We start from the raw sequence: 23,638 nt of genomic DNA on the forward strand, positions 1-23,638 counted from the left end.
TTGCTAAATTAGGTACAGCTAGCACAGGTAACCTTTGTACAGCTTTGTGCAAAATTCAAATCAAACAAACTAAACTTTTGGAAATATAATGTTTACTACAGAGCCATTTACTAGCTAATATTCAAGTATAGAAAATATCTTTGCGGTGTGTATGTTTTAAGAATAAAAACATTGATACAAAGAAAAAAAACAATTTTTGGATAGTCTTATTATCATGTATAACATTGAACATCTAGTACAGATATTATAAGGGATAGTGAATCTCAATAAATTTATACAACTCCTGTTTTTACTCTTTAAAACTGGTTTTTATACAACATCAAAGCACCATGTAATTATTTCCTTTTACATATATTTTGAAGTAAGAATATTAAAGAAGTAGAAACTGAAGTGTGGTAATTCACAGTACATATCTTCCTTAGATTAGTTTTCCACGTTTGAAAACGTGTTTAATACTAATGGAATTTAGAATTGCCTACCCCAGTAATATAAAAAACTTTATCAACAAGAAAGACTTATTTTCCAAATTGCATATTAATTATAAATAAAAAACAATAAAATGTAACTTTTATTCATAACTAAAATTATTTCGAGCTCAAAAGTCATGAAAATCTTATGAATTAGTCCTTGTTTTTTTTAAACTAGATCTTCAATTACATCTTTTTGTTTCTTAACATTTTAAGTTTAGTTTAACATGTTATTTTATGTTTGATTTTGTTTATAATCTTTACATTGTGACAGGACAAGACTGTGAACAAATTTTTTCCATATGGTATTTCCATCTTTTCACAAGATTAGCTATTCTTATCCAGTGTTACCTTCTATATGCAGATGTTTTGTTTGTGCATGCTACAGATGTCTTTCTTCCCCAGGTTTGAATTGATTGATTCCAAAATGTCTTGCATGTAAATCATCACATGCCACTTCTCCATCGGTAGGGGTATGACATATGTGATGCATGTGTCTCCTATGTGTCTATGCCAAACTATCACTTCTCACTTGGCAGTGCTTGTGCATTTTTACTCCTGTTGTCTTACCCTCATAGCTCTTTATGGTATCAGATATCTCTACTGTCCTTTTCCTCTCTGAAGCTGTCCACTGAAATTATGAGAGGTTTTCTGGGGACATACTCTTCCTTCTTTACTCCATGTTGGCTGGTTTGTCGTCTTTAGCTCTCATGTCACATACATGGTTTTTCTATCCATACAACCTTAACTTGCATCTGTTTACCATCGTTTTTGGGATTTACTTATGGCTCCATTTTTGCAGTGATACAGTTTTGGCAGTCTCTGAGTCTTTAGAATTTTGAATTGCATTGGTATAACAACAATCAACCCTTTCTAACCACATTTCCCATTTATATCATTTGGAGCACAGCATGACACCTGTTACAGTTTCCTGTTGCTTCTTGGGGAGCATTCTCATTTTCTTTGATTTAGGTTTCATCTGCAAGTTTCAGTGGTAAACCTGTGGGTTCTGGTCCAGTGGGAGCTCTGCTTGATCATTTTCTTCATCACTGGTGTCCTTTCATCAAAGATTATTGGGTTCTTCAAGTTTTATTGGAAAAAATTGTAATCCTGTTTTTCTCCTTGTCTTCCATTTTCCTTCACCTGTTTCCTTTCCTTTTCCTCAGAATCCCATAACTAGTCAATGTCTGTTCAAGAAGGTTCAGAAAATACTACCTCAGCACTCCACTTAACCTATGCTACATGCTTCATTGGGTTTTATTCCAAACTTTTTATTGTTCCCAAGAAGACTGGGATTGGAGGCCTATCATTAATTTTTCCCATCTTAGTTGCTTTATTAATCTAACCCATTTTATCATGGAATCATTTCTTACCTTGTGGTGGACATTTTTCTGGACTTGTGGATTACCAAGATCGATGCTGCCAGTGATTATTTTCACATCCTTATATTATCATAGTCTCATCCATAGTTGCACTGCTTTTCAATTAGGGGTCTTTGGTTTAATTGCTCTTGGGTTGTCAAGGTGCCTTATGCCATACATTTTGCTTTTTCTGATACCACTGAGTTTTTGATTCCCTTGTCTTTACTATGTTGATGCGTTTCTTCTGGATTCATCATCCTCCCCTCCCAGACAAGTTCGGGAGGGTAACTTCTTTCCATTCCTTCTACATCTCTGTCCTTGTCCCAATTTGGATAGACTTCTGTGTGAAGTTCATACTCTTCTTCATTATGTTGCCTTTCCCTTTTTTTTTCTGTTTTGGCAATTCTTGAAACTTTATCCCTTAGCAGTCTTCATTTATTTAGGATCTTTCCCCTTCTAACCCCACCAGCTGGATTTGACATTTGAGTTGAGTGGCTTATTCCTTCTTGTCCCCTCTGTCTGGATTCCTGTACGTGGTGAGGGGACCTCCGAGGGAAGGTTTTGTTCTTTCAACTTACCTCCTCCGAGATCTAAACATCCACCAACGTGACTCGTGAAAGGGAGGAGAGGATCCTGGTGGTTGAGGGGTCCAACCCTAACACACCACTTTGTCCTTGAATTCCTGTAGACACCTAGCCTTGGGGTGGGCCCCCATTGGATCAGTATGCTGGTCCACTTGGACTAGGGTCAATTGAGTAAAAGTGTTGCATGTTTTCAACAGGTGTTGTGGATATTGTATCTGAAGCTGGTGTTTGGGTATCATGCTCATGAAACTCTGGCACCGCTGCAGCTTCCTTGTTTGGCATTATAGTGCATCCCATCATAGGGCTCCATAGTGGGTGGGATCAGTGGGCACTGAAATATTCTTTCTTTACTATGGATCCACCAAATAGAAATCATAATAAAATAGTGAAAAACAAACTACAGGTAAACAACCACGTCGTAAGGATTCTAAGCAGCAATCTTCAACATCTGTAATACTGCAAATCTGTAATGCTATGTTCTCTTTCAGATAACCTTTAGGGCAAATGTCTCCCTTTTTCATTCCGAAGGGACTAGAGGGACTTGCTGGCTCTCTATAGTCAGTAAAGAAGCTTTAAACTAGTGACATACTGGTGGAAACATCCACATCTTAACATAGTGAACTCCTCTTGTATTTAAAGCCAATTGGGGATATACTTATTGAGGTTATGCATCATGCTACTTTGAATTCATCACAAGAAGTTATTGTTGAGAGGGATTTGTAGAATATCCCCAAATCTGAGATTCTTGCTGGTTTTTCCATCCAAGGTATTTCTGCAGTGAGGTGAATATCGCAAAGATGGAATTACGATGCTGACCAATGTCCTCATTCTGACATTTACATCACCACATCAACCTGCCACCATCAAGGCAGGCTATCTTAATTGCAGGTTACAACCATACATTCCACACCCTCTCAGATGTTTCCAGTGTCAGCAGTTTGGTCATTCAAAGATGTCATGTCGTGGTTCCTTGACGTGAATTTGTTGTGGTGGCAAGGACCACGATGCCTATGAATGTAAAAGAGACCCTTATTGCATCAATTGCAATGGCTCTCACCTGTCCTTCTTTTGTTCTTGCTCTAAATGGTTGGAAGGAAAAGAGGTGCAGCATCTTAAAATGATTGAAAACATTACTTACCCTGAGGCTCGAAAGTTGCTGTCCACCACTTAATCTCGGACATATGTTGCTGCACTTCATTCTACTACTACAGTGGGAGTGCAGAGAGATCTTTCTGTGCCTCCAAAAAAATCATTCTCAAACCAAATGAAAAGTCTTTTGACCTCCATGGTTGAAAAAGTTGAATCAACTTCAACACCCATCTTTGTCCCTGACATACATTTCAGCAAACCCCAAGATCCACTTCCTTTAGTTTCGGGTATGGGCATTTCCTTGGGTGCATCTTCTTCTCCCAGCCCAAGATGCAAACTGATCATTTGTTCATGTCCTCAGTTGCAGGAATCCTTTTCCAACAGTAAAGACCTATCCAATTGACCCAGGGCAGGATCTATGGAGGTTGATAGACTTCCCTTGAATAAAGACAGTAAAGAAAAAAGATGTCATAAACAGAAGTGCTCTCCACCCAATTTGCCTACACATAAATAGAAATGGCCACCTTGATTCAATGGAACTGTTGAGGATTACGTTCTAATATGAATGACATCAAAGCACTGATTGCTTCCTACCATCCTGTGTGTGTTTCCTTACAGGAAATATTTCTGAAACCTGCCGATACAGTCACCTTTTGGCAGTTTTCTTTCTACAGAAATGACAGGCTGTGTGATGGACGAGTGCATGGAGGGGGTGGCACTGTTGGTTGATCAGCATGTGCCCACCCTGTCTATGCCACTATACACACCCCTGGAGGCCACAGCCATCCATGTTTCCTTGAGTCATACCATCACTCTTTGTTTTCTCTAATTGTTGCCTTGAGAGACTTATAATCAATCAGACCTTGATGCTCTCATTGAACAATTGCATCTCCCTTTTTAATTGTAGGGGACTTTAATGGATATTATCCCCTCTGGGGAAGTGCTGATAGTAATGGGTGGAGTTGCTCCATAGAGTGTATGCTCTCTGGTCAAAACCTTTCTCTTTTTAATAGTGGTTCTCATACTTATTTTCATTCACTTAGTCTGTCCTTTACTGCTGTTGATCTCTCAGTTTCCTCCCCTTCACTGTTCTCCTGCTCTTTATGGAGGGTTGACAATAATCCATGAGGCAGTTATCATTTTTCTATAATTTTGAGATGGACTGGCCAACCCACGTGTCCTGGTGGAAGCTGTATCAAGCAAACTGGCCCTCTTTCACTACTCTTGCAGAACTTGATCCTGCCATCATCTGTAAGCCATCAATAGAAGATGTGTGACAGCAGTAACTGCCTGTATTATACAGGAAAGTGCTCAATGTAATCCTAAAACCTCAACACGTTTTGCATGATATCCTCATCTGTGGTGGAATCCTGTCTGTCACATGGCATGGAAGGCTCAAAAACGGACCTGGGATACTTTTTGTAGGTATCCCACACTCTCGTACAACATCTCTTTCCAGCAGACCTGTGCATGTGCGTGGTGGGTAAGATGTCAAAGCTAAAATGACTCTTAAATTAAGTTCACAACCAGTGTATCCTCTACCACCACTTCCAAAGTCATATGGGACAAGATTCGAAAGGTAAGTGGGCAGTATAATTCTGTCTTCCTCTCGATCTTGCTCTCTGATGGCCAGGAAGTAGCTGATACTGAGAGCATCACTGAAAGCTTTTGCCAGGTATCTAACACTTCTGCTTCTTCCTCCACCTTCTTAGCCATCAAAACTCAGGCAGAGTGATCACATCTTTCCTTTCAAGCTAATAGTCTTTATGTTTATAATCATTCCTTTACACTGGTGGAATTCAAACTGGCCCTTCATGAGTCTGACAGTACGTCAGTCAGATGTGATGATGTACACTATAAAATGTTACACCATCTATCTTTTGCTTCTTTTGCTATCCTTCTGATTCTTTTTAACTGGATATAGCAGGAGAATGTTTTCTAGATGCCTGGTGCCAAGCCATTGTCCTACCTTTCTCTGTGCCTGGAAAGGATCCCAAGATTCCTTCAAACTTCCATTCAGTTGATTTGACGAGCTGTCTTTGTTCCTCAAATCAAACAATCTCCTATTGCCCACCCAGTGTGAGTTCCAATGACAGAGCTCTTCCATGGACCACCTGATTTGACTTGAAATATCAATCAGAGAAGCCTTTCTCAAAGGACTACATCTTGTATCAATACTCTTTGACATTGAGAACGCTTATGATACAACATGGAGGTACGACATTTGTGAAGCCTCCATTTATATGGGTTACATGGTCATATCCCCATTTTTATTAAAAATTTTTTTATGGACAGGAGATCCCAAGTTTATGTGGGTTTGACACTTTCCCGTTCTTTTCTACAGGGTTGTGTTTTGAGTGTCACACTTTTCAGTATAAAAATTAATGCCATCTCTGAACAATTTCCTCCTTATTGTTGCAAACAGACTCTATGTTGAGGACTTTCACATCTCGCGTCAGTCATCGAACATGAGATATATTGAATGGCTAGTACAGACTGCCCTAATCGTTTACTGAAATGGACCACAGCAAATGGCTTTAACTTCTCTCTCTCCAAAACTGTTTGCATGCACTTTTGCCATCAACAGGGTATTCACCTTGATCCTGAATTCTGTGTTGGTGAAGTTGTCTGCCTGTGGTCTCAGAGACAAAGTTCTTGTGGCTTATCTTTGACCATATGCTGATCTTTATACCACACATCAAGCAGCTATGGGTCAAATGTACAAGAGAAGTGAACATCCTCTGTGTCCTTTCTTTCACTGCTTGAGGAATGGTTCAATATTCTGAGGTAAAGATGTATCGTGCTCTTATTCAATCGAAACTCGACTATGGATCACTGATCTACGTCTCTGCCAAGACCTCAGCCTTAAAGATGTTGGACCCCATTGATTAACAAGGACTTCGGTTCTGCACTGGGGCTGTCTGCACTTCCCCAGTTCATAGTTTATGCATAGTCTCATGAACCTTCTTTGCAGCTCTGCTGATGGCAACTGTTTTTACTGTATGCTTTGAAAATTCATTCCTTACCAAACATCCCACCTGGGGTTGTGTTTTCCTTCCTCGGTGGGCCATGTTTTTTCAGAACAGACAATCTGCCATTGCTCCTTTTAGCCTTCGTATCCAGGTGTAGTTGGATGAATTGGGTCTGTCCTTGGATAACATTGCTGTATCTACTTGTCAGCCCTTCCCATCATGGTTTCGTACAGTCCTCAAATGTAATCTATCTTTAAGTCATCTTAGAAGAGCAGACACTCCCTGTTGGGAATACTGCCTGACATTTGATGAACATCTTTTTAACCATCCTTCCATTCCTATTTATACAGATGGTTTGAAACCAGGTGACTGTGTGGGCTCTGCCATGGTTTATTGTGGTTTGGTGGTTGTGGGCAGAGTCTCCTCTACAACTTCTGTGTTCACTGCTGAACTGTATGCCATTTCTCTTGCCCTGGATCACATAGGAGCTAAGCAGTACTCAAATTGCACTATTTATACTGACTCACTTAGTTCTCTGATGGCTCTGGAAATGCTTTACACCCTGTTCTCACCTATATTCAAAACTGACTGGCCTATTTCTCTTTAACACATACTTCTATCCAGTTTTTCTGGGTACCGGGCCATGTTGGTATTTTCAGGAATGAGCTTACTGACATCACAGCTCAATCTGTCTGCTCTAGCACTATCACTGCTGTGCCTGTTACATACATGGACTGTGGTCCTGTATTCAAGGTTCAACTCCATGCCAGTTAGCAGTCGAGTTGGAGTGAGCGACGTGAAAACAAGCTTTTCCAAATAAAACCCTGTATTGGAATTTGGCCATTTTGCCTCCATAAAGATTGAAAGAGGAAGTTGTTCTAAGTAGACTACGCATTGGTCACAGTTTTTTAACTTGTCATTTTCTTTTATCTGAGACTGATGCACCAATGTGTTGTCTGTGTAACACTCAGGTGACACTGTCTACCTTGGAAATATTTTTAGTTTTTTAAAAACCATTAATCTTTTTTATGCTGTATAAGTTTTTTTAATTTATACATTAGACTTTTCTTAAGGTTATTTCCTCTTAAGAATCAAAGTCCTATGAGTTCGATTTGAAATTAGAAAATGTCCATAATGTCCAATAACTCGAAACCAGGACTGGAAAAGCCAACTTCAGGTGACTAACAATGCTGTTTGAACTACCCGTTAGTCATCCTGGTGAGTTGTAATTAAAATTTTGCTATAAGTCTTTTAAAACTTTTATTACTTTACCTTTTAAAAATGGCCATAACATCAAATAATTTGGAACCAGGACTGGAAAGGTCAACTTCAGGTGACTGATGGTAGTTTTTGAACTTACCTGTTAGTCTTCCTGGAGAGTTATGATAATTACAATTATGCTATAACTTATATCACTGTAACTTTTCTCTAACCTCTGTAGACTAGATGTAAACATTGTTTTTAATGCTATTTATGTTTTTTTAAACTTTGTTTTGTTTTACCTTAATTTTCTTTTATAAATTTTACTAACTTTAATTTTAACTTTTTACTGGATGTTTGGTACAGATAGCCTAGCTGCTTTGTGCCATAAAACACCAAACCAACCAACCAACCTTCTTGTCGTCTTCATTCCTGAATTTGTTTTAGGTGTTTTCTCATCAGATTCAATACCTAGCCTTTTTTCTCGTATCTTGTCTTATTCTGCCATTGGAGGAAATCCTACTGTCAGGCATGTGCACTACACTTAATGTTTGTCTTTCCCATTTATTATTTTAGCACAATATCGTGGCATCTGTTTTCTACCTGTGGCCACTCCCCAAACTTCAGTGCAACCTTGACTGGGTAAGTTTATATTCATACTTTTTTGTTTCAGAGGTCCTTGCTTTTTTTACTCTGTGTGGATCCTGCTCTGTAGCGAGTGGTACATAATCATCTATTCTTTAACTTGAATCTGCAGTGTACAGCCATGTTCATTTGCACTTTATCTTCCATGGCCTTTCAATGTTAACTGTTGATATGGGATGTTCCACAAGATTGCATGTAGGTTAATAATAATAACCATACTACCAATGAATTGCATAGGTAAAGCAGAAGGGATAACTGCCTATCCCTGCCATGCCTTGTATTGAATAAATTAGTATTGTATGCTTTTCAGAATGGGGTTTTGGGATCAGTCATTGCACTGTCTCAGGTGATGAAGTTCCTCTGGTTCTATTGCATGTTCTCAGACTCTCTCTTCTAGTGGGGTGTGGGAATCCTTACCACTTCCTATTTACAAGCCACTGGGTTCTGCACAAAGATGGCTATAACCATTCAGTGAGAGTAGCAAGGTAGCATTCTGTGGGTGTAGACATTGTGCTATCCTCCAATATGCAAGATAAACTTGCAGGGGAGTAAGATGTCAAACTGCAGTTCCTCTCTTCAGTTGGATGCCTTCATCCTACCCGCACAGTGGATGTCAGTACCCCATGGCTGGGTTTTGGATTTAGAGTAGTACCTTTAAGCATAAGTTCTTGCACATGTTTATGATTGTCTGTATTCCTCCCTTGATTATACTCTTTCTGTTTTGTGAGTCACGTTGGAGATTGTTCTAGCTCTGTTCTTTTTTGCTATCCATTGTTATATCCTATTCCTTGGATGTTATTGCTTTTTGGATGGTTCTGGTCAGTTTTGCTGTTGGGAGAGTTGATTTATTCTGTATTGACATCCTTTTGGAACCAGATGTTGGATCACTGGATCGATATATTAAAGGTAAAATGTGTTGTACTCAGGAGTCAAAGTGATTCTGGATTCCACTTGGTTTTTTGAATTTGAGATGAAGTTGGTATGATTCTCATGTGGATGTCAGTTCTCAGAGGGTGGGTTTGGGATGTAGTTGACATACTAAGTACAGTCTGTTGCACCCCAGTCACTCTACATCTAGGTGCATATAAATATTTCCATGGTTATGATCACTATCCTGTTATGGTTCTCTCCCACTTAGATGTGCTCTTCTCTCTCTTTTTTTGCCCTTATCTACTGCACATTTCATGGATGTGCAAAGAGTGTACCTGATTCAGAAGTGGTAAAATTCTCCTCATCAGATCTTTGAGTCTGCCTCTCTCGTTTCCAGGGGTGTACTTCAGAACTTTTGGGGTATACTTCTATCATTCCCTTGCATCATTTCCCCCACCTAATCAATGTAGGATACTAGCTAATTTTGTGAGAGAAGAGAAATACCATAGTGGAAATTATAATTTTTCTGTATTGAAAATGTATTTCCAATAGGTACTTTCAAGATTGTATGGACTGTGGTCCATTTCTCCCCACTTTCCTCCAATGCTTATGTCTTCTGACAAACTTTAAAGTGATAGTTTAGTAGAAGTGTATAGGGGAAGTCACATGCATCACATCTCCTGCTTCAGTTGGCATTAAGTGATGCATGATGATTTACCTGAGAGATATGTTTGAATCATTCAATTGCAATATGGAGGAGCAGAAGGCTTGTAGTAGTAAATTCAGTGCTTTTACTTTGAAGTTCTTTCTTCATGAGTAAAATGAGTGAACTAATGAAGAGAGAGGGGTTAAAATAACTAATCATAAGAAGTTACCCAAAGTTTTTGATGTTTTATTTAGAAGCTTCATTATAACAATATTTTCAAGTGTTTTGCCATTATTTTATTTGTTACTCAACATGTAATACAAACCCAATTATCAGAATGAACTGTTTGTGCCAAAAAACTAATGATAAGAGTGACATGAAGTTTCTTAATATTTACGAGCAGATGGATAAAGATAAGTATTGCATATGGTGAAGTTTTTTTATGTTCTTCGAATGCAGATTTATGGAGCTCAGTTTAGTGAGGACCAACAATGGTATCGATGTGAGATAATAAAAAACAACATGCCTGATCAAGTAAGGAAAACAAATAATCATGAATCAGTTTCTTCATGGTTTTATAATTGTATTACACGTATTAGCAAACTGTGAATAACTTGACTTTACAAGAATCTGTTATTATGACGTTTTTAGTGACCTTTTTTTATATCTTTAATATAACATTATTAGCTTCATTATATAAGACTAGAGCAAATCTGTGACTGATTAGTATTTAGAACTTAACAGTCCTGGTTAAAGTAAATTGTAGTACTTTGAAAACTTTCGAAATAACCTGAGAACACTGATAAGTTCTGAAGTCAAAGTGGTTGGTAATATGTTCTCATCCCATAATTTAATCAAGCAAGTTAAGTAACTTGTATTTACCTATGCATATATTTTTTAAACTGGTATGTAGGAGTAACTGTGATTCAAATTTGAAGTGTTTGAGGATATGAGTTAACTTGTTTTTAGTATACTAGGAGCTGATTCCCCAACAAATCCAAATTCTGATGTAAATTTATTAAGAGTGAATTTTATATTAATAATGTTTGACACTCAGTTGTACTTTTAAATTTTGAATGTGCATAGTTAAAAATAGTTTTGTCGAGAAAAGTGTGTAGTGCATTGCATAACTTAGTCGTGTGTCTCTCAACATGTAATAAATATTTGGTTGTGCAAATGAAATGTTGAAAAAAACTGGTTCCTTAAAATTTAAAACCTGAGACTGTTAACACATCATACAATAGAAAACTTTATTTTTAATAACTGATATTTTTTGAAAAGGAAATGATAATTAAGTAAACACTCATTATTTAAGATTTTCAGACTTATTAATGTGCATTTCCTTAACTAGTATTTTTGAAATATAATTTATATCAGATCTTAAACATTAGAAGAAATTAATAACAAAGAGCAAAACCTTGCAAGTTACAGCAATGAGAATGTCCTTTTTCTAAAGGTTGGGCCATATTGGTATATAATAACTGTAAACTGTCATTTGTTTTTTAGTGTGCTGTTAGGTATATTGACTTTGGGAACAGAGAAGTTGTTAGTAATCAAAAGATTGTGGATCTTCCTGATGAATTGGCTTCCATACCTCCTTTAGCTTTCAAGTGTCGATTTCAGGGACTAAGAGGAACAATGATGGACACAGGAAATAAAAACTTTGAAGAGGTAAGATAAGAATTCTTAAATTCCTTTCTTCATTATGTCTGAAGAATACAGGAACACTTTTCTGTATTTAAGTATACTTAAATATATTAAAGAAAACCAGAATAATTATCATTTAGTTTAAATCTTTTTCTATTATTTCATTGAAGTGTGCAAATTATGATCTTCTAAAGAGATGCATTCCGAATTTGATTTAAAAACTTTGTTATCAGTGTATCTGAAAATATAACTTGTAATTTAAATTTGTATGTAAGTTTTTACTTCTTTATTTTAGAAAGAAATGTTTTAAAAAATTCACTCTTCTTTTTTTTGTATTATATAACCTGTCTGAAGTCCATTTTCTCCACTTCAGAATTTTCTAAATTCTAAAATTAATTACTTCAGTTTTCAAACAGTTGGAAACACAAACTAAACAAGAAAAATAAGACATACACAAATAACATAAAATTTGTGCTGAAATATTATTAAACTTGTCAAATCCACCAGAAAATTCCATTCCTTCTCTTTCTCTGGATTGCTAATCAACCTTAACTTGCTGATTGACATGTTTATAAGAAAAAAAAATCAAATTTTCCTTTAAATAATTCTAATGATCCTCTATTCATTTTTTTCCTGTAAACCATTAGGTAACAAGAAGTGCTTAGACTATGTTGACCAGAATTGGTAAACCAAACAGCAATAGATTTTTTAATATATTTACAGCATACATAAAAAGCTGGATAGTGTAGTAGTATTGGAAATTCCTTTCTACTGACGAATATGTTATGTTTTTAAATCCATCTTGAATGCTATATGGATTTTTTATAAACATTCAAGTTAGTGAGGCTCGAAGTCTCAGGAGAAAAATAAATTATATTTGAGTGCAAATAACAGTAGTACTTTAGAACATTTGTTTTTTTATGTAACTTTTATTTATAGTTGTATATCTTTTAATTAAATTAACTTATAATGCAAAAATTAGAGACTTCTTATCTTAGTTTAAGAAAATGTCTCTAAAGTAATATGTTTAAAATTTCACTAGCTCCATCAACGTGTGAAATATGACACTTGTATCTTTTGCTACTTGTATTAGCTTTATGAAAAACATTAATATACTCTTGTGGTTATTATTGAAGTAATAATTGTTGCTTCAGTGGGTATGAAGTACAGCAATAAAATTATAAAGCAGATGTGAAAAATTACCAGTTGAACTATTAAGATAAGGAATTTGGAACTTTCTGATTGGTACTGCAGTTAGTAGAGAGTTAAAAATTGTATTTATATTATATCATGTTTTCTAACTTTTCAATGTACATAAAGTAGTGCCAAGTTGTTAAATGGCCTTATTCATAACTAAAAGTATGTGGATGTACATCTTGCTACATATAAAGACTTGTTTAGAACATGATAGTTACAGTAGACTTGGTGGTTGGGAGGTGTACTAGTTTGTTTGTATAGCTGGATGGGATGCTTCATGGACACTGTGGGCCTGAGCACTCTGATCCTGCTTTCCTAATTTCTATATCTATTGCTACTCTTTTATTTTTTATGTGAGACTGGTGAATAGAGGTTAAGACTGATTGACAGTGTAGACCCACTGCATTGTGGGTTCTACTTCTGAAATCATCTCCAAAACCTTGGGTACATTTTACAATCCCACATTATAGCTTGTATCCTGGGGTCTTTTCAATTAGTGCAGCTTTTTTTTAAATATCTTTTTGTTTTGGCTTTTTTTAAGTTATAAAACTAATATGTGTATATAGTATCTTTTTTCATTAGTAAAAAGGAATCATTAGGTCCCTAGATGGAAGAGTTCTGTGAAAGAACTGGAGTGATAAGGTTCATCACTTTTTCTGTACACTTGTATAGAAAAGTCACTTTACTTAATGGATGAAAATTTATTGAAATAGTGAAATTTTGATTTACTCAATAAACACCTGTAGCAATTTAAGCAGCTTTTTTATAAGCTTTAGTTTTGCTCAGTCAATACTGTCAACTAGTCATTATTAATATTCATACAATTTAAAGGTGGATTAAATGGGCAATTTCTATGGCCATCATTTTGTTTCATCATTTCTACTGCCTTACTTAATAACACTTTATTACAAGATCTGTTTTTCTCTAAGCTTGCCAAATTTTTTGAAGATAATCAGAGTAAACTGAGAGTTCCAAGTTTGGTCACATAACCAATTTCATTCTTATAGGTTTAAGCCTAACACACTTAATTTATCACAAATAATAATGAGATGTCATAGCATTAATGATTCAATTGCTTAGATATTTGCAATAAATGTTAACAGTAATATTTCCAAATGATTATTTTGATTGATTTATTATTTTAGAAACATTAATTGATTTAATCAAAATTTTGACTTATTGATTATTTTCTATAGTATTGATCAGTGTAATCATTGTTTATTGGTTATTAATTGTTTAAGCAACTCATCCATTTCTATTAATTGGTACTGTGAAGCCACCACATTTTGATTGATTGCTTTTAGGAAGGATGTTTAGCAGCCCTTTATTACGCAAAATTCTGATACATTAAGATAACAACATAATGTAATGTTTAGAGACAACAAAGGACCTATTGGTTCATCTTGACTGTCCTATCCTCCAAAGAAACCTAAAACTATTAAACAAATTTTAAAAAATCTAAATCAGCCCTTATCAATCATATAACTATCAAGCTTTCTTTTAAACTCGCTTAACATTACCACCCCCAAAACATCTGAAGACATCACATTCCAGAGGCTTAGTCACCTTTTGAGAAAAATAAAACTGTTTTAGTTGAAGGTGACTCCTACCTTGTCAAAATATATATTTGTGTCCCCTAGAATATTGATGTTAGGTATGAAAAACTGATGATGCATCAACACCGTTAGTTCTCTTTACAATCTTATATAACTCAATCAGATCTCCTCTGATTCTTCCTATTTTAAGATAAAATAATTTCAGAGATTTTTATCATGCATTACCTTCACCATCTTAGCATTTTGTTTTCCAAGGGTCACTCTGTATCTCTGCCATTCTAAAATTTATTTACAGTTGCTAAGGGGATGAATACCATTCTTCTTCTGTTTTTTTTTGTTTAATCTTCATGGTGTATTTATCTGACTATTGTCCAATACAGACAATATCTATTCCATGGACTTTCATGGAGAAAACCAACACTAGGGAGTACTCTGTCTTCTTCCCAGCCTTGAGCTTGGTGGCTTTTCAAAATAGGGATATGCTGTCATCCATTAAACTATTTGCAGCAAAATACCCTTATTGCTGAATGACCAGTGGCAATCCAAGCATTTTATCCACATCTTCCCATCATGAATTCTTCCTCCCTTGGGGTGGTGAACCATGGAGGATCCACATCAACAGGGACTCAACTGCTTGTACTAAAACAAGGGGTGCTAAGCAATGGGAAATGGAACAGGGGCAGAGATGAGACTGTTGGAATAGCACAGATCACCCTTCATACATCTGTGCTTATAACATGTCTTTGTGCCCTCCTCCTGCAACCTAAGTCTATACAGTAGAGTTGAGGGGAGCATACAATACAGTACTGTGTCCTTTACTTCCTGTGACGTATCTTTTCAGTAGAGTCAATGTGAGCACATAATATATACACGTGCCCTCGTTTTGTGAACATACCTGTTTAGTTGAGTTAAAGCAAACATGCACAGATAAGCTGAGTCATTTCACAACTAGTGTCTGACAGCAGAGTTGAGGTGAGCACAAGGTACAGTCTGAATGTGCCCCAACTGCACTACACATATTGGCTATATTGGCTCTTGTGTGCAAATAATTGGATGGCTGTGTTCTTTTTTCCATCCATCTTTGTGGCACATGGAGTTGTTTGCCTCTTTCTTCATTTTTTCTGGATTAGTTGAGATTTGGTCTCACACAGGTGTGTTCCTATGGAGCCTATACACCCCATGGGCTTTCTTCTAGCTTTTCCTAAATGGAACTCATATAGGTAAATCTGTGCACTAGTTCATCCCTCACCTCATGGTGTGGTTCTGGTTTTACTGTATATCCTCTCAGAAGCTAACATTTTCATTATCCTAAAATATAGTTCTGAGAGACAACTCTTTATGCACATTATACCCCACCCTTCTTCCCCACTTTTATTGTACTTTAATATTCTTTGCCTCATCAAAGAATGAACATTCATTTGTACAAAAGCAAAGAGGGAATTAATGTGCAAGGAAACTTGTCATCCTACTGTTAGTTGAGGACTTTTGCTGTTAAATAATGCTAACTTAGAATTTTCAATATTGGGATATCCATTGCACTAATGACATTAGGAAATAAAGGAATATCAATCAACTTTTAGCACTAGAAGCAGGACATACAGAAAGAAACCTTTAACAATTGTATTCCAGCCATGGTAAGCAGAAAGCAATATTTTGTTACAGGTGAGAATTCATAAACAGAAACAACAGTGACAAAAGCTATCTGCATGTTCCAGGCAAAAGTGCACAACACAATAAAAAAGGTTCTCCATTAGGAAAGCAGTGTAAGTCATATATACTCACTTTGCATCCACAATATTTGCATACCTCAAGCAGCTAAAGAACAGAATGGATATTCATTCTCTTTCACATGAAAACATACCAGTCAAGTCACTGAATGCAGAGCTTATGGATTCCTGTATGATAGAACTGGTGAAATAGTTGTTGGGAAACTTGTTCTTTTGCACTAGATAGGTAATGGAAAGCATACATGGATCAGTAGTGTACTTTAGACATGACAATCTTTAAGGCTGAGATTTTTCTTGTGGAAACCTATGCTATAGGGCTATTGTCAAGATGTGTGGTTATCAGACAGAGCACGACTGGGTGTGGTAACATACTGCAATGACGTAGTGAGGCTCCAAATTTGTTTTTGCATAACCTACTCAAACTACATATAAAAGTAAATATCAAAATAAATGTTACAGGTTGCAAAACAATAATAAGAGGATATATTTCTAATGCAGTGAATGTTATATTAAATTTTTTTGTGAAAATGATTTAATAGATATTTTTTTCTGTTCACAAACAGCTTTTCATTTAGAATATGCTCATGATGAACCTTGGAAACTGATAGCATTATTATTTTATTTTGAAATAGTTCAACAGTTTGCTCTTAATTATACATGCAACAGAAGTGACTAGGTTTTAATTATGTCTTAATTAAACAAGCACTGAAGGTTTTAATAAATGTGCTTTGTGCAGAGTTGATTTATCTTTTTTTATATATATAGAACAGTTATGTTGATTTTCCCTTTTAGTAATTTTTGTAGTTGGGTCCATTAACTGTTTTCTGGAGAGCTAAAACTCGCATCACTCAAAATTTAGTAAATTTTTAGGTGTAAGATTTTACTGAAGTTTTGTTAAGCTGGTATGAAAAGTTTGATTTTTATGTTTTAGTTACTTAGATTTTAAAATGTATAACAATATATATATAACTAAAGATTTGTGACAAAAAAAATATCAATCATTTATGTGTAATTTAGTTGGCTGTATATATAAGCTGCAATTAGGTTGATAAAATTCGTACTGTTTGAAGTACCAAATTGGATCAACATAAACCAAGCAGTTCTTGTCAACTAACAGCTTACTGTAAGATTTACATAGAGGTAAATATGCTCTTCTGTTGTATCTAAGCATATCTATCAGCTATGTGAAAGTGATCAGCAAATAATCACAAAAGTCATAGAGAGGGTGGAGTAGCTTCTCTAGTGGATTTGACAAATTGATTGATGTCTCAGCAAATCAAGAAAGAAAAGTTCAACTTTTAGGATCTTGCTTGTGAGTAACCAATTTTAGAATTAGAATATTCTGAAGTGGATAAATTGGAGTTTAGATGTGTCAAGTGATACAGGAATGAAGAATGGGATTTTTTTATAGAATTCCTTTTTGAAATTAATAAGCTAAATATTATATGATATAAAAATATTAATTATAAACTGCAGTTCATGCCAACTTTATTGAAATAAATTGATGATAAAGTTGTTTAAATAAATTTTGAATAAAACACTGCACACTTCAACTTCAATGTACAGGAAGAATTAATTGTTTAGTTCTGTTACTCGCATAATAAATAAATTGAAATTAGTGTTTCTAATTATTACTATCTTTGATTAATTTGATTATCTAAGTAGTCAAGATAGTCAAAATGATTCCTCATTATTATAAATGTTAATGAATTGAAAGTTTGTTCAGCTTAATCTGTTAATCTAATGACTTGTAAACATAACCAAGTATCTGGATTTAGTTTATGACCAATAAATTGTTGCACATGAAGATGTCCATCATATTAAACTAAGTGTATTTCAAAAATGTTTTAAAATAAATCCAAAACATGCTGAAAAAAAATCAGTTTTTTAATATAATGAATTAATCAAATAGTAAAATATTAATAAATTATCTGAACCTACAAAGCACCAAACAATACCAAAATGTAAACACTTTACTGCCATAACTTCATTTAGGCTATAGTCACATGATTTGCATTGTCAAAACATTTAATATAATACACTCAATGATGTAATTTATGTAATTTTTGTTTGGCAGTAGTTAATTATTTTAACACAGTGAGCAAAAACTTTTATCTTTAAAATGCTGTTTGTATGTAGGTAATGGTTAAAAAAAGGAAACTGTTGTATGAGCAGTCATCAGTTTTTAGAAAGGGTATACAATTTGTAATATAATGAGTAATATAATCAGTTTAAAGATTAATTTACTAGCCAAAATGGAAATTGTGCAGAAACTTCAAAATTATTACGTTGTTTAAATAAATTTAGTAACTGTGATTGCATGTTCAAAATTGTGACACGACCAAATATTTTTGCATCAGCTATAGTATTTATACTTCTTAAAAATTATGTACAAAATGGAAGACCTGAGTACTGTGTTTGTATTCTGTGTAAGATGTAGACAACTACCAGGTTTTTCACTTATTGTAAATTCCATAAACATTTCTGTGACAAATGAGAGCCGTATCATTTTGTGTTGTTATAAATTAGGTTTTTTTCTTTGTCAATCCAAGTCTAATTTGTTTCTTCACTTGAATATATTTGTGTAATGTTTTCGTATTGAATGTTACTGTGTTTTGCATGTTTGATATAAAGGCCTTTTTAATGATGTATACCACATAAAGTCTTAGTAGTTTAAATATCTTAGTTTATATTTTATAGAACTTAAAAAAGTTGTATATAGCACATATTTTTATGTGAATACATAGCATTATGTTCTTTATTTTTCCATGGTAAAGGGAAAAAAGTTTTTGAGTCAAGTGACAGATGGCCATATTGTCCACGCCTATCTACGTCCTCCACCAGGAGAAAAAATTGTTTGTTGCTGGGTTATTAATGGTTCTGTTAATGGGTTAAACCTTGGTCAAGAATTGGTTAAGAAAGGTTATGCAGTCGAAGTGGAGAGAGATGGCACTATTATTAATAGTAAAAATATAGAGGATAGTTCTTTATCTGGCAGGTGAGTTTATGGATAAAAATTGTACATAATTTGATTTTATTTATTAATATTTTTTTATTTGGCTTTCACAGAATAGACACTATGGTCAATTTTAAAGTGTAACAAGGAAAAGTTTCCTAAAATTTTTAAAAAGTAATTTTTTGAAACAAAAATTTAATGTTTTATGTATACATAACGTGTGTGTGTGTGTGTGTGTGTGTGTGTTGTGTAGGTGGTGGATTTATTAATAATGGAAAATATAACTTCAGAAAATACAAAAGCTAAAAAGGATGCTACACATGCTCACCTTTTACTAAGAGTGGTGTTTTAACATGTTGTTCATGTCCATGAGTTTGAAATGTGTTGTGATGAGTTCCTGTCTTCACTGTATGCAAAGCTAGTGAATAATGTGAAACTTTACTTCGTGTGTGTGTATGTATGTATATTTATATAATGTGTAATTTTTAATTGATAGGCCTGTATTGGGAAAGAAAATGGATCAGAGATATTGTGTAAATGGACGAGGGGGAAGACAATATGCATCTGGGCATCGATTATCTTTAGAAACACCTCCCAATACTATAATTAATACATTAATTAGTACACAGATCCAAATTCCAGGCACTTTGAATGATTTGTCTCAATCTTCCTCTCTGGATGATGATTTGTACACAAACTATGGAACTGGCTATTCTTACCATAGGAGTGGGAATCAGTTCAGAGGTGATGGTGATGGAGGTTATGTCATTGATGAAATTAGTAGACTAAAATTTGAGAAGGAAAAATTGCTGAACGATCTTGCTCTTGAAAAAGGAAGGTTTCAGGTAGAGTAAATACATGAAATTTATTTCTACATTCTGTTTTTATTTAACTTGTATATCCTGATAGATGTAATTATAATTGTTTATTCAAAACATTTATTATTGTTTAATGTATCAGGTCATCCCATAAGTAATGTTCAAAAATTTAATACAGAAAATGCATCATCATTTCTGTCATAGTAGAAGGCTTTAATGACTAAAATATGTTCTAGGACGTGTATAAAAATGTTTAGACAAATAAAAGAAACTAATTGAACTTCACTTTTTTAGATCATTAATCAAATAAACCCTTATGAAGATGGATGTGTCTGAGGAGCACATTAGGCATATAATGCTTTATAAGTTTAAAAAAAAGTAATAATGCACTAAAAACTACACAAAACATTCAAGGTGTTTATGGTGTGAAGTCTCTCAATGAAAGTAAATGTCAAAGGTGGTTTCAGAAGTTTAAATCAGGTGACTACAGCTTAAGTGATGTGCCACGTTCAGGTCATCCTGTTCAGTTTAATGATGACTTGCTGTTCACTGCACTTGTTGAAGATTGTGCTGTAACAGCTGAAAAATTAGCACAGAAGCTTAATTCAACCCATTCAACAGTTCACTGTCATGTGTAACAACTTGAAAAGGTATCAAAACTTGGAAAATGGATATTCCATGATTTGACAAAACCTGACTATAGAGCAGGAGTGGACATTTGTACTTCTCTGCACTCTTGTGAACGTAACTCATCTTTCTTGGACAGGTTAGTGATTGGAGATGAAAAATGGATACTTTATAAAAATGTTAAGTACTGCAGACAATTACTCAGTGCAGATAAATTGACTACAGCACAGCCCAAAATGGATCTCCACCCAAGGAAAGTCTTATTAAATGTTTTATAGAATAGTGATTGTGTGATCTACTTTGAGTTGCTGCCACTCAATGTAACTGTTACATCAGACTTCGATTGCTAACATTTAGAGCACTTGAATGTTGCACTGAAAGAAAAGAGGCCTGCTTTGATTAGTCGTAAAGGTGTTGTGTTACACCAGGATAATACATAGCCCCGTACAGCAAGGATCACATCTACAAGGATTGAAAAGGTAGACTGAAAAAAAACTTCCACATCTTCCTTATTCTCCAGACCGTGCTCTATCTGATTATCATCTATTCTAAAGTTTGCAGAACTATCTTGATGGAAAAAAGCTTGGAACACATGAAGATATCAAAACTACCCCTTCTACATTCTTTTCCTCCAAATCCCAAGAAATTTATAGAAATGGCATTCAGAAGCTTGTGAATTGGTGGTAGGAAGTAATTAATAATATTGGAACATATATTACTGATTAAATAACATTAAAAGCATTTTAATTCCTTTCTCTCTTTCTGAACATAAAATCAGACATTACTTAAGGGATGACCTAATCCTCTAAGTTTACAGGGCTGTTAATTTATGGTAAACCTATAATAGCATGAAGGCTTTTAAATTTTTCTTGCTTATACATTACATGAGTTTTGAATTTGTGTAATCCTTCCTTTATCAGAGATTTCTAAATGGCAAAGGAAGAATGTAACACTTAGTGCTTGATATTAAACAAATATGATATTTTGGAGAACGTTTTCTGAAGCTATAATTAGTGAAATAGCTAAGCTATTTTAGTAATCCTTTCACTGTGATTGGGACCAATATTTCCAGTTGCATTGGAAAATGTATGTCCCAGCAATAGTAAAATGGTCAATAGAGTGATTGTGTAATTTTAAATAAATTAGAAACAATAGATTGGGCTGTTTTATTTGGGAAGGCTCATTAAAGAACTGTTAAAATTTCATTTTCTTTCACTGAGATTGTAAGTTTTAGGTTGGGTGTTTTTTTTCTAAAAAGACACTTGGACCGATATTCCTTTAAAAGTACAAGATATATCATTAGGATGTTTTTCTGGAGACATTTATATCAGTAACTATTAATGCTATTTGAGATACAAATTATAGATTTGTTTTGATATTTTATCAGATTTGGTTACTGTGACCATTGTAGACAACTGAGAACTGAACTTCTGGGTTGATCTTTTTCTAATTCAGTTTTTTCCCTGTTGAAACATAATCGTTTCCTTTTTGTCTTGTTTCTGGTTCAGAGTCTCTTAGCTTGTACAGACTGGACTGTACAATTAGAGATTTTTAGCAAATTTCAAATATTTAATCATTATTATCAGTTGTCTGATAATGATAAGTTGACTTGGTGAAAATTTTCAGGATTTAATTTCTTTTAATCACATCTTTGCTCTTAATTATTTTTATATATTGCCCACAATGTCACTTGTAACTTCTAATTAAGAAATAGTTTCAGACATTTTTAATAAGGAAATCTAAGTTATTCACCTGCAATTATTTTTGCATTACGTATTTATTAAGTGTAATCTGAAAAGGTTGTGTTTCAAATTGCTGTATCACTAATTGCAGTTAAGTTATTTTAAAGGTTTTATTTGAATTTCATTTTTTCTACCTTCCATTTAAAATGTACCTGTTAATTAACAATTAATTAGGATTAAAAATCATGTATCTTTTATCAGGTTTTTAAATATAATTATTCTTTTAGTGTTTGTGAGACACACATACACACACTATTCATTTTCAAACAACTTTTAGGGTTAATAAACTTTATATCACTCTTATAACTAATTTTGGCCATAGGTTTACATCAGCTGTCCATTCAATGAATACATTTTCTCTCAATGTGATATGCAGATATATCATATTTTTTATATGCTTGTTTTAGTGATATAGATATTTTGATAAAGTTTCAAGTATTTAATTTCTCTTCTGTTTTATTTACGTAAATTTTTAACCACATTGTCAGATGTTAAGGTTGTATTGTTCACCAGTTGTCAATTAAAATGCTTTTACTTACACTTCTTTATAATATAAATGTATACTGTGATGTTATTATTGTTGGGATTAGGATTCATCTACAGTAGGTGTTCTGTGATTTGTTGGTGATAAATTCAACATTAAATGAACAGCATGCACTCCACTTGTTTCCAAATTAATATGTATGTTCAAAACTAGTTTATGGTATGTACAACAAATGTTTTGCACTGATCATAGGGATATCATAAATGCTATATGATTCCTTTATTCCTGTCAAAAGTCCACTTAGACCCATTCAGTTACTTTACAATATCAATTGACAAGCCAAACTACTTTTCCCTATTTCTGTTACACTAGTAGTTTGTATGTAATCTACTTGCTCTTATGATACAAGTCACTGCAGTTGTATACTACTATTCTAGTAATTTTTTGTCTTTTCTTTCTTCAAAATATCCTTTTTTACTTTTATCAAATTGCATTCAGCCCAATTCAGTTGTTTTAGAACCATGCTTTGATGGAATAAATTCTTCTTATCTTCTTTTCTACTGTTAGTTTTCCTTTAAGATATTACAAGTTACCCCAATCTCTTCTGTAGATAGTTTCATGCTAAACTTTTCCTTGGCTGGAACTTTATTCTTTTCTTCTGTTGTCTTTGTTTTTCTCCTGTTTTTGCTCATATCACACTATTTATATGCTTATAATTTAATCATCTGCCTGCCTTCTACAAATATCCATATTCTTGGCATCAGTATATTGTATGCAATGTTAAAAAGTATAGATACAACTTCCATCATTCATCTGCTTCCAGCTCTTATTATGGCAAAAACTAAACAATATTTAAATATTCACTTGCAATATAAATTAATAAATAATACCTTAATTAAACAGTCTTTTGTTTCATAATATAGATCATAATTCATCATCCATTTATGATAAATTATACTTGGAAGGAAAAAAAAATTAATTTCTGTAGTATCTTAATTCTGAGAAGAGTTTTACTTGTGAATTATTGGCAGTGTGAACCTGTTATTTAAG

The 23,638-nt window shown here is 34.2% G+C and overlaps 1 protein-coding gene across 5 annotated transcripts in view; it reads left to right on the top strand.

Moving 5' to 3' along the window:
- Nucleotides 1–23,638, top strand: part of LOC143252776 (serine/threonine-protein kinase 31-like) — a 101,982-nt gene that overhangs the window by 35,934 nt on the left and 42,410 nt on the right. For 3 of the 5 annotated variants that reach the window (XM_076505452.1, XM_076505453.1, XM_076505454.1), the window contains exons 8-12: nucleotides 8,250–8,315; nucleotides 10,294–10,368; nucleotides 11,341–11,505; nucleotides 18,739–18,959; nucleotides 19,414–19,762. In XM_076505452.1, the coding sequence (XP_076361567.1) occupies nucleotides 8,250–8,315; nucleotides 10,294–10,368; nucleotides 11,341–11,505; nucleotides 18,739–18,959; nucleotides 19,414–19,762 (876 nt within the window). The remainder of the gene's footprint in view (nucleotides 1–8,249; nucleotides 8,316–10,293; nucleotides 10,369–11,340; nucleotides 11,506–18,738; nucleotides 18,960–19,413; nucleotides 19,763–23,638) is intronic. The other 2 variants (XM_076505455.1, XM_076505456.1) reach the window with 1 other exon arrangement.

This window comes from Tachypleus tridentatus, chromosome 6 (assembly GCF_004210375.1).
Source record: "Tachypleus tridentatus isolate NWPU-2018 chromosome 6, ASM421037v1, whole genome shotgun sequence".
NCBI classification, from domain to species: domain Eukaryota; kingdom Metazoa; phylum Arthropoda; class Merostomata; order Xiphosura; family Limulidae; genus Tachypleus; species Tachypleus tridentatus.